A 10,893-nucleotide genomic window follows, 5' to 3' on the forward strand; every position below is an offset into this window, starting at 1 on the left:
AAGTCAAGGGAAGTAATAAGCTTTAAATGGACATAGATATCTGACCTGCCCACGTATATATTTTTGTTAAATAAATCAAAGCGGCGCAGTAGGCAGCATTGTGTTTCTGACAAACACATTGTGGTAAAAGGTCAAGGTCATCCTTTACGGTCTACGGTAAAAAATACAGATTTAAGGGAAGTAATAAGCTTTAAAAAGGGAGATAATTATTCAATATTGAACATAGCCACTTTATATATTTGGCATGCATGTGTATCTCATAGAGCTGCACATTTCGAGTGGTCAATCACAGTCACGGTAGTGGCTTTTAATTATTTGCTACTAAAAAGAGAGATTTGTTAAGAGACAATTATTTTCAAGGGAAGTAATTTATATAATTATAAATCTCATGTTATATATTTCCTTACCAAGTATTGAAGATCTTTTCAGAGTAACTGTACAGATTTATTATTTTGATTACTTATAACTCAAATGATTGATTTGTCAAAGTTTTTTTGTAATAATATAATTATAATTTATTTGATGTTCATTACATACATGTGGACTTATGTCCATAGATACATGATCAACTCTTTTATGAAAAAGAAAAAAATCAACTCTTTTATTACTTTTTTTATATTTTATGAAAAAGAAAAAAACTCTGGCTATGATCTCTTTTAAACCACAGGCCTTGGTTGTCAATGATGTCTGACATGGTCATAATTGACTGTGAGACCCCCCCCCCCCCCCCCCCCCCCCCCCCCCGGTTGGTTTGGACAAAATTGAAGGGAAGTAATAAGCTTTAAAGGGAGATGATTTCTATACCTGCCAAATGATCAATAGCAATGTTATTTCAAAGCGGCGCGCAAAAGGGGGCATTGTGTTTCTGACAAACACATCTCTGGATATAATTATCATTTCTAACCTGTTCTAATTTGTGAATGCTAGTTTTTATTAAATACCAGTGGACTTATGTCCAAACATACATGATGAACTCTGGCTATGATCTCCTTGATAAACCACAGGCCTTGGTTGTAAGTGATGTCTGACTTGGTCATTTTTTAATGTCTACAGACCCCCCCCCCCGCCCCCCCCCGCCCCCCCCCCCCCCCCCCCCCCCCCGGTTGGATTGGACAAAATCCAAGGGAATTAATAAAGCTTTAAAGGGAGATGATGTCTATACCTGCCAAATGATAAATATAAATTTTATTTCAAAGGTGGCGCAGTAGGGAGCATTGTGTTTCTGACAAACACATCTCTTGTTGGGTCACTAGGTCAAAGGTCAAGGTCACTGTGACCTCTAAAAAAAAAAAATCTGACAAGCTTTCGCAGCCGAGCATGGCACCTGTTATGCGGTGCTCTTGTTTCAATTGGAACTGACATTGGGCATATTTTAAACCCAAATAAGGTGCAATTTAGTGAAAGTTATGTTTTTTGCACCCACTCAGGTTTATGAGGCGATGATCGAGGATCGTGGTAAGAACTTCATATTCCTGCGGTTGTCTCGGGAGTGTGTGGAGGAACTAGAGCTGACATGTGACCAGGAGTTCTCTGTGGAGGTAGGAAACTAGACCTGAGTTTTCAACAGTTGTTTTAAGAAAAACCAGCTTAAGTCATCAATTTAATAGTGATATTGATAATTTTATGCCCCGGATCGAAAGATTGGGGGCATATTGTTTTTGGCCTGTCTGTCTTGTCATTCATTGTGTGTGTCCCAAAACTTTAACCTTGCTTAAAGTTTTGCAATAACTTTTGCATTATTGAAGATAGCAACTTGATATTTGGTATGCATGTGTATCTAATGGAGCTGCACATTTTGATCAAAGGTCAAATATATGGCTCCAAAGCGGCGCAATATGGGGCATTGTGTTTCTGACAAACACATCTCTTGTTTAGCTGGCTTTTCAAAGATAAGGACTTTCTAGGTAAACCGTTCATACCTTTATCATTGTGTCACATGCTCCATTCAGACACTTGCTGCTTATTATGTCGAGGTGCAGCTCCAGTTGAACCGTCTTCACCTGTGTGAGATGTCTATGTGTGTATTACTTGTTCCTCTCTGTTGCTAGGTGCAGCTCCAGTTGAACCGTCTTCACCTGTGTGAGATGTCTATGTGTGTATTACTTGTTCCTCTCTGTTGCTAGGTGCAGCTCCAGTTGAACCGTCTTCACCTGTGTGAGATGTCTATGTGTGTATTACTTGTTCCTCTCTGTTGCTAGGTGCAGCTCCAGTTGAACCGTCTTCACCTGTGTGAGATGTCTTAGTGTGTATTACTTGTTCCTCTCTGTTGCTAGGTGCAGCTCCAGTTGAACCCTCTTCACCTGTGTGAGATGTCTATGTGTGTATCACTTGTTCCTCTCTGTTGCTAGGTGCAGTTCCAGTTGAACCGTCTCCACCTGTGTGAGATGCCATTGTGTGTATTACTTGTTTCTCTCTGTTGCTAGGTGCAGTTCCAGTTGAACCGTCTCCACCTGTGTGAGATGCCTATGTGTGTATTACTTGTTTCTCTCTGTTGCTAGGTGCAGTACCAGTTGAACCGTCTCCACCTGTGTGAGATGCCATTATGTGTATTACTTGTTCCTCTCTGTTGCTAGGTGCAGTTCCAGTTGAACCATCTCCACCTGTGTGAGATGCCTATGTGTGTATTACTTGTTTCTCTCTGTTGCTAGGTGCAGTTCCAGTTGAACCGTCTCCACCTGTGTGAGATGCATCATGCTGTAGACGCCCTCTCAATTCTCGACATTGTGTTCCCAAACCAGGACCTCCTCAACAAGCTGCCATCACTGTCTGACTGGTACAATGTTATAGTAATTGATGAGCTTTGTTCTGTCAAATCTGGGCATAATTAGCTTGTAGCGACTGCACAGGCTAATCTGGGACAACACTTGCACATGCATTAAGCCTAGTTTTCTGAGAACGCGGCTTAAATGATAGTGTTTTTGATGAAGTGGTGGTCTTATGCCACCACCATCTACTAATATAGTAGGCCTGTAGTGATTGGCCCATCCCATTGTCCTCATGTCTGAACCAGGTTTACCCAAAATGACATGTTTTGTGTAACATCAATAATGCTTCCCACAGAGCTTTGACACTTGAGTGGATGATGTTACATCACCTTACTTTATTTTGATCTTGATATTGACTAGAAGGTCAAAATTCTTGGTGAAGCCAAAATGAACAGATAATGCTCCGAATAAAGCTATAATATTTGCGTCAACACCAACATCACCTGCACTCATTTTGACTTTGACATTGACCAACTTTTGGACTAATCCAGAACGTTAAAATTCTTGGATAGTCCTAAATGAATTGTTTTCTATCATTATTACCGATTGCTGCAAAGCTTTGATACTTGCATGGATGATATATTTGAATACAATTAATAAGCCCACATCATCTGACCTGATTTTGAACTTTATTAATCAGGAGGTTCAAATTCTTGGTTAACCCAAAGTGATGTTTTGCTTTGAGCATAAACATTACTTAAAATTTGGATACCATTGGACACTCTGCAGACTCACATTAAATGACATCGGCCTCATTTTGGACTAAGCCTTTATTGGGCCAATGAATCAAGGGTCACAAGGGTTCCCTGCAAACAGGGCATCTACGATTATTGAACCCATTTGTGATTATTGAACTCGGCATCTTGCTTTTTTCAAGCCCTTTCTGAATGCATTGATTTAATTTTGGTGGACAGTGGCTTTACAACATATTTGGCTTTACTTTATTAACCAATCATTTGGCTTTACTTTATTAACCAATCAGCAAACAAAGTCATGAAGCACTCTGAGGTTTTGTTTGTTTGCTTGTTTTATTCTGAATGTCCAAGATATGAAATAAAACTGAAGTATTCACCCATTTGCTCTTACATGTAATCCTTTACTCAATACTAGATTGAAAGTCAAGTGTCCAATGGGTCAGTATTCCCTAAGGAAAACATAAGAAGTTCCTTTATTTAACAAATTCTTCACAAGCTGAGGCTTTTATTGTTCAGGTTATTTTACAAATACATGTTTTATTGAGCAAATATTGTAAAATGACTACACTTTTATCATTTTGAATATAAAAGATTTTATTATAGAGACTTTGACCTGATTTTTTCCATTAAGTACAACTTAAGATTTCCTTTTGAGCAATAACAGCCCAGATCAAATCATTACAGGACTTGGAAAGAAGATGTAGGAGGGAAAACAAATGACAATCAAAGGGAGGCAATCATGAAGTGTGCAGCCTACTCCCACATGGCATTACCTCCCCTGCTGATTGTGGGCCCGTTTGGCACAGGGAAGACCCACACATTGGCGCAGTGCGCCAAACATGTGCTGCTTGAACCCCACACCAGGATCCTCATTTGTACTCATTCAAACAGGTATTGTGTTGCTGATGGGACATTACCCTTCAGAAAACAGAAAATACAAATCATTAATACAGCTTGGAGTTAACATGGGGTGCAATTTTGAAATGATACTCAGTAGATATATAAGGCAATATTAGAGTAATGCCTGATCTGTTATCAATCAAGTGTTCACCCAAAAGGCACTTGTATTGTAAGGAGTAATAGTGTGGCCTTATTAAGTAGGGTCCTGTACATGTGATCCTATAGTGGTAAGAATGGCCCAATACTGAGAAGTATAAAATGTGTATAACTGTTCCATATAATCTTATGGTCAGTGATAATAAAAGATAAAAAGTTATTTTCACCTTCAATTACCACTATGAAACTTATATACAATTAAACGCTGTGGGACTTCACCAGTATATGTAATGTCAAGTGCAAAATATTGCAAAATCTTCTACCAATTGCACGCAATGACCTTAAGGTTTCAGTGCCACTGATTACCTACATTGATTGTGGAGGGAAGGGATTGTCACTAAAACATCTGACGTCAAGTGTGACATACCATGAAAATCTCAACCAGGGCTAACACTGCCGTTGGCCAAATGAGCCAATAGCTATCAAATGACCAATTAACTAAAGATATTTCAATTTGGCTATAATATTTTCTTCACAAACACCTATAAAATAGCTATTAAAAGAAGAATTTTGCTTAAGCAAGGCAAATTTGCCCACTGAATATTAGGAACCAGGGTAAGCCCTGTTAACAAAAATAATGCTGTGCAATGATCTCCTTGTTTCAGTGCTGCTGACATCTACATCAAGGAGTTTCTTCACCCATCGGTTCAGGCTGGGGACGAGGATGCTCGACCACTGCGTGTCTACTACCGCCACCGCTGGATCCAGACTGTGTCCACCATCGTTCTACAGTACTGCATACAGGAACAGTCTGGTCCCATGGCTGGCACATTCAGGTATGCACTGGTGGGTGCGTTTATACATGGCGGTGATAGTTTAGTTTAGATTTTAGCTTAAACTTATTTTATCTAAATTGCATCTAGAGCCTTAGGCTTACTTAGACTGTATTGAGTAGAACCAGAACTTGGTTTCTTGAAGGAAGAACATCCCAGCATGGAGATCGAATTCGGAACTTGAGTTCCCTAGGTGCAATATAGGTCTTTGATATCCTTAAGGGACACAATATCCACTACATAACTATCTTTTTATTGCTAAACTAATACTTATTTTGTATGCATTACTTGTGCCTCCTCACTGTGTCCATGAGAAAGTAGAATTACACTCTAGTTGTATTTATTCTATTACAGGAACTAATGACAAATAAATCGGATCACAATCCACCGTTCAACCTTACATTCCTTAGCTTTATTTTCCAGGGCTCCTGTGGTTGAAGATGTTGAGAAGCATAGAGTTGTCATTACTACGCTGAGCACTGCACGACTTTTGTCTGACCTTGACCTTCCAGAAGGTAAGCCAACCTTGACCTTGAGTTCACATTCTTCATGCCATGATCTGAAAAAGAGCTTATAAACACTGATTTTGTACCCTAGGTAACATGGCATGATGAATTTGGTTTCTTGAGGGCATGAAGTTGTTTACCTATTGATTTAATGCCTGTGGCCATTTGTATAAATATGGATAACTTGAGCCAATCCGACAACCTAATTCGGATAAAGATAACCGAAGTCAAATACTAAATCTTATTCAAAACTAAACCAAAACGTGTACCTGTTCAGATATCTTTTTTAGCTCATTTATTAAAAAAAAAAAATTATGAGCTATTGTCATCACCTTGGCGTCGGCGTCCGGTTAAGTTTTGTGTTTAGGTCCACTTTTCTCATTAAGTATCAATGCTATTGCATTCATGATTCAAACTGTACACTTACTTACTATCATGAGGGGACTGGGCAGGCAAAGTTAGATAACTCTGGCTTGCATTGTGACAGAATTATGTGCCCTTTTTATACTTAGAAAATACAAAAATTTGGTTAAGTTTTGTGTTTAGGTCCACTTTTTTTCCTAAAGTATCAAAGCTATTGCTTTCATACTTGCAACACTTACTAACTATCGTAAGGGGACTGTGCAGGCAAAGTAATGTAACTCTCACTGGCATTTTGACGGAATTATGGGCCCTTTATACTTGAAAATTTGGTTAAGTTTTGTGTTTTGGTCCACTTTACCCCTAAAGTATCATAGATATTGCTTTCATACTTGGAACACTCGCAAACTATCATAAGGGGACAGTAAAGGACAAGTTGCATAACTCTGGTTGGCATTTTTTACGGAATTATGGCCCTTTTTTTGACTTAGTAACTTTGAATATATGGTTAAATTTTGAGGTTAGATCCACTTTACTTCTAAAGTATCAAGGCTATTGCTTTCAAACTTCAAATACTTTCATGCTATCATGAGGGTACTGTACCTGGCAAGTTGAATTTTACCTTGACCTTTGAATGACCTTGACTCTCAAGGTCAAATTATTAAATTTTGCTAAAATTGCCATAACTTCTTTATTTATGATTAGATTTGATTGATACTTTGACAAAACAACTCTTACCTGACATACCACAATAGCCTCCACCCAAACCACCCCCGAATCCCCCCCCAATTATTTTTTTTTTAAAGATCATCTCATAAATGACCTTACACTTTACCCCCCCCCCCCCCCCCCAAAAAAAATAAAAAAAAATATTCCCCCGGTAGGGTGGCATATAGCATTTGAACTGTCTGTCAGTATGTCAGTCAGTCAGTCTATCCGTCCGAAAAAAACTTTAACATTGGCCATAATTTTTTCACTATTGAAGATAGCAACTTGATATTTGGCATGCATATGTATCTCATGGAGCTGCACATTTTGAGTGGTAAAAGGTCAAGGTCAAGGCCATCCTTCAAGGTCAAATGTCAAATATATGGCATCTGTCAATCTGAAAACTTTAACATTTGCCATAACTTTTTCAATATTGAAGATAGCAACTTGATATTTGGCATGCATGTGTATCTCATGAAGCTGCACATTTTGAGTGAAGAAAGGTCAAGGTCATCCTTCAAGGTCAAAAAAAAATTATAAAAAATTCAAAGCGGCATTCTCATGAAGCTGCACATTTTGAGTGGTGGAAGCTCAAGGTCAAGGTCATCCTTCAAGGTCAAAGGTAAAAAAATTATTAAAAATTTCAAAGCGGCATTCTCATGAAGCTGCACATTTTGAGTGGTGGAAGTTCAAGGTCAAGGTCATTCTTCAAGGTCATGGTCATCCTTCAAGGTCAAAGGTCAAAAAAATAATAATTTCAAAGCGTCGTTATCATGAAGCTGCACATTTTGAGTGGTGGAAGGTCAAGGTCATTCTTCAAGGTAAAAAAATTATAATAAGTTTCAAAGTGGCGTTTTATGAAGCTGCACATTTTGAGTGGTGGAAGTTCAAGGTCAAGGTCATCCTTCAAGGTCAAGGTTATCCTTCAAGGTCAAAGGTAATTTTTTTTTAAATTCAAAGCGGCGTTCTCATGAAGCTGCACATTTTGAGTGGTGGAAGTTCAAGGTTAAGGTCATTCTTCAAGGTCAAGGTCATCCTTCAAGGTCAAAGGTAAAAAATAATAATTTCAAAGCAGTGTTATCATGAAGGTGCACATTTTGAGAGGTGGAAGTTCAAGGTCAAGGTCATCCTTCAAGGTCAATTGACGGTCATCCTTCAAGGTCAAAGGTCAAAAAAAAATATTTTTAAAGCGGCGTTCTCATAAAGCTGCACATTTTGAGTGGTGGAAGTTCAAGGTCAAGGTCATCCTTCAAGTTCAAAGGTAAAAAAAAAAATTCAAAGCGGCGCAATAGGGGTCATTGTGTTTCTGATGAACACATCTCTTGTTTTTTTCAAACATGGTTAAAAAACACAAATATTTATTTTTATTATTTTATTTTTTAAATACTGTCCAACCATCCCACCCAAGAATCCCCCCCCCAAAAAAAAAATTAATAAAATATTTGCATTTTTTTTGCATTTTTGGAAGATAATGTAATAAATGACCACACCACCACACTATACACCCCTCTCCACTCCACCCCTCCCTCCTTTGTGATTGAAATTGAGATAGGTCCCTACACCTTTTAAAAGAAAAATAAATGTCGAGCGGTCTGCACCCGCAAGGCGGTGCTTTTGTTTATACAATTGCTTGCCAAAAAAGATGCCCTGGATAAGAGTTATCCAGATTGATACAATTGGCTACTGGGATAACATTACATGATTTGTATTACCTTGTTGGCATGAAGTTGTTAACCTTAAACAGGATTTCGCGGTATTGATAACCTTTATTGCAAGAACGTTATCAGGTTTTTTTTTGGCCCGATTTTATAGCCGAAATTCGGCTATGTTCCCAATCCCAAAAAGTATACGTTTTTTCCCAAAATGTTGCAAAAAATTCCCAATTTCCCCCCCCCAAAAAAAAAAAAAAAATTATTTTTTTTTTTTTTTTTTTTTTAGAAAGAAGTGTCTTTTGCGTATTTTATCTCAATTTTAATTCAATTACATCTCACAAAGTATTTTATGATTTTTGTTCTTTTAATTTTAATGATTATAAAGTGTTATATCATAATCAAATTTAGTATTTCCCTATTTAGTGGACTTTTCGTGTGCAAAAAAAAGGCTAATGAATTAATTTTCCCAATTTCATGAAAATGCCGATAAAATTCCCAATTCCAAAGCCATGGGCTATCTTCCCAAAAGGTGGGAAAAAAACCCTGGTTATTAATCGATCTTGCTTACATTACCTTAATGATAACTTTTATGATGCATGTAATATTTCTGCTGTTAGTAGTTTTAATAGTTTTTTCTCATTTACCATGACTTTAATGTTTTCTCCAGTATTTCAGGAATTGTACCCACCTATTCTTTGATCAATATTCCCCTGTATTTAAGTTTTCTTAAACCACATGATACTTTTGTGTCTGTCCTGTTTTTCAGAAATTCTTCACCCACATTATTTGTATGTTTCCCCCTTACATTTCCTCTCTGTACTTCAGCTTTCTTCACCCACATATTCCTTGATGGCTCTATATTTCAGTTTTATTCACCCACATATTCCTTGATGGCTCTATATTTCAGGTTTCTTACCCACAAGGTTTATTCACCCACATATTCCTTGGTGGCTCTATATTTCAGGTTTCTTACCCACGAGGTTCCTTCACCCACATTTTTCTTGATGGCTCTATATTTCAGGTTTCTTCACCCGCATATTCCTTGATGGCTCTTTATTCCAGGTTTCTTACCCACATATTCCTTGACAGCTCTATATTTATGCCCCCCTTCGAAGAAGAGGGGGTATATTGTTTTGCACATGTCGGGCCATCGGTCTGTCGGTCCGTCCACCAGATGGTTTCCGGATGATAACTCAAGAACGCTTAGGCCTAGGATCATGAAACTTCATAGGTAGATTGATCATGACTAGCAGATGAACCCTATGGATTTTCAGGTCACTAGGTCAAAGGTCAAGGTCACAGTGGCTCGAAACAGAAAAATGGTTTCCGGATGATTCCTCAAGAATGCTTAAGCCTAGGATCATGAAACTTCATAGGAACATTAATCATGACTGGCAGATGACCCCTATTGATTTCCAGGTCACTAGGTCAAAGGTCAAGGTCACAGTGACTCGAAACAGTTAAATGGTTTCCAGATGATAACTCCAGAATGATTTGGCCTAGGATCATGAAACTTCATAAGTACATTGATAATGACTGGCAGATGACCCCTATTGATTTTCAGGTCACTAGGTCAAAGGTCAAGGTCACAGTGACTAAAAATAGTTAAATGGTTTCCGCATGATCACTCAAGAATGCTTACGCCTAGGATCATGAAACTTCATAAGTACATTGATCATGGATGGCATATGACCCCTATTGATTTTCAGGTCACTAGGTCAAAGGTCAAGGTCACAGTGACTTGAAACAGTAAAATGGTTTCCGGATGATCACTCAAGAATGCTTACGCCTAGGATCATGAAACTTCATAGGTACATTGATCATGACTGGCCGATGACCCCTAATAATTTTCAGGTCACTAGGTCAAAGGTCAAGGTCACAGTGACTCAAAACAGTTGAGAAGTTTCTTGATGATAAATCAAGAATAATTTGGCCTAGGATCATAAAACTTCATAGCTACATTGATGACGACTGGCAGATGACCCCTATTAATTTTAAGGTCACTAGGTCAAAGGTCAAGGTCACAGTGACAAAAACGTATTCACACAATGGCTGCCACTACAACTAACAGCCCATATGGGGGGCATGCATGTTTTACAAACAGCCCTTGTTCAGGTTTCTTTATCCACGTATTCCTTGATGGCTCTATATTTCAGGTTTCTTCACCCACATATTCCTTGATGGCTTTATATTTCAGGTTTCTTCACCCACGTTTTTCTTGATGGCTCTATATTTATGCTCCCCTTCATAGAAGAGGGGATATATTGCTTTTCTCATGTCGGTCGGTCGGTCCGTCGGTCCGTCCGTCCACCAGGTGGTTTCCGGATGATAACTCAAGAACGCTTGGGGCTAGGATCATGAAACTTCATAGGTACATT

General features: G+C 38.4%; 1 protein-coding gene across 3 annotated transcripts in view; it reads left to right on the forward strand.

Annotated features, from left to right (window-relative positions):
• The window catches only part of LOC127868443 (probable helicase with zinc finger domain), a 60,212-nt gene that overhangs the window by 22,307 nt on the left and 27,012 nt on the right, over positions 1–10,893 (forward strand). For all 3 annotated transcript variants that reach the window (XR_008044135.1, XM_052410224.1, XM_052410225.1), the window contains exons 13-17: positions 1,428–1,538; positions 2,649–2,773; positions 4,145–4,351; positions 5,122–5,292; positions 5,713–5,804. Coding sequence is in view for 2 of the 3 variants with exons in the window: in XM_052410224.1 (XP_052266184.1) it covers positions 1,428–1,538; positions 2,649–2,773; positions 4,145–4,351; positions 5,122–5,292; positions 5,713–5,804 (706 nt within the window). In the remaining variant the exon portion in view is untranslated. The remainder of the gene's footprint in view (positions 1–1,427; positions 1,539–2,648; positions 2,774–4,144; positions 4,352–5,121; positions 5,293–5,712; positions 5,805–10,893) is intronic.

This window comes from Dreissena polymorpha, chromosome 2 (genome assembly GCF_020536995.1).
Source record: "Dreissena polymorpha isolate Duluth1 chromosome 2, UMN_Dpol_1.0, whole genome shotgun sequence".
Classification (NCBI taxonomy): Eukaryota; Metazoa; Mollusca; class Bivalvia; order Myida; family Dreissenidae; genus Dreissena; species Dreissena polymorpha.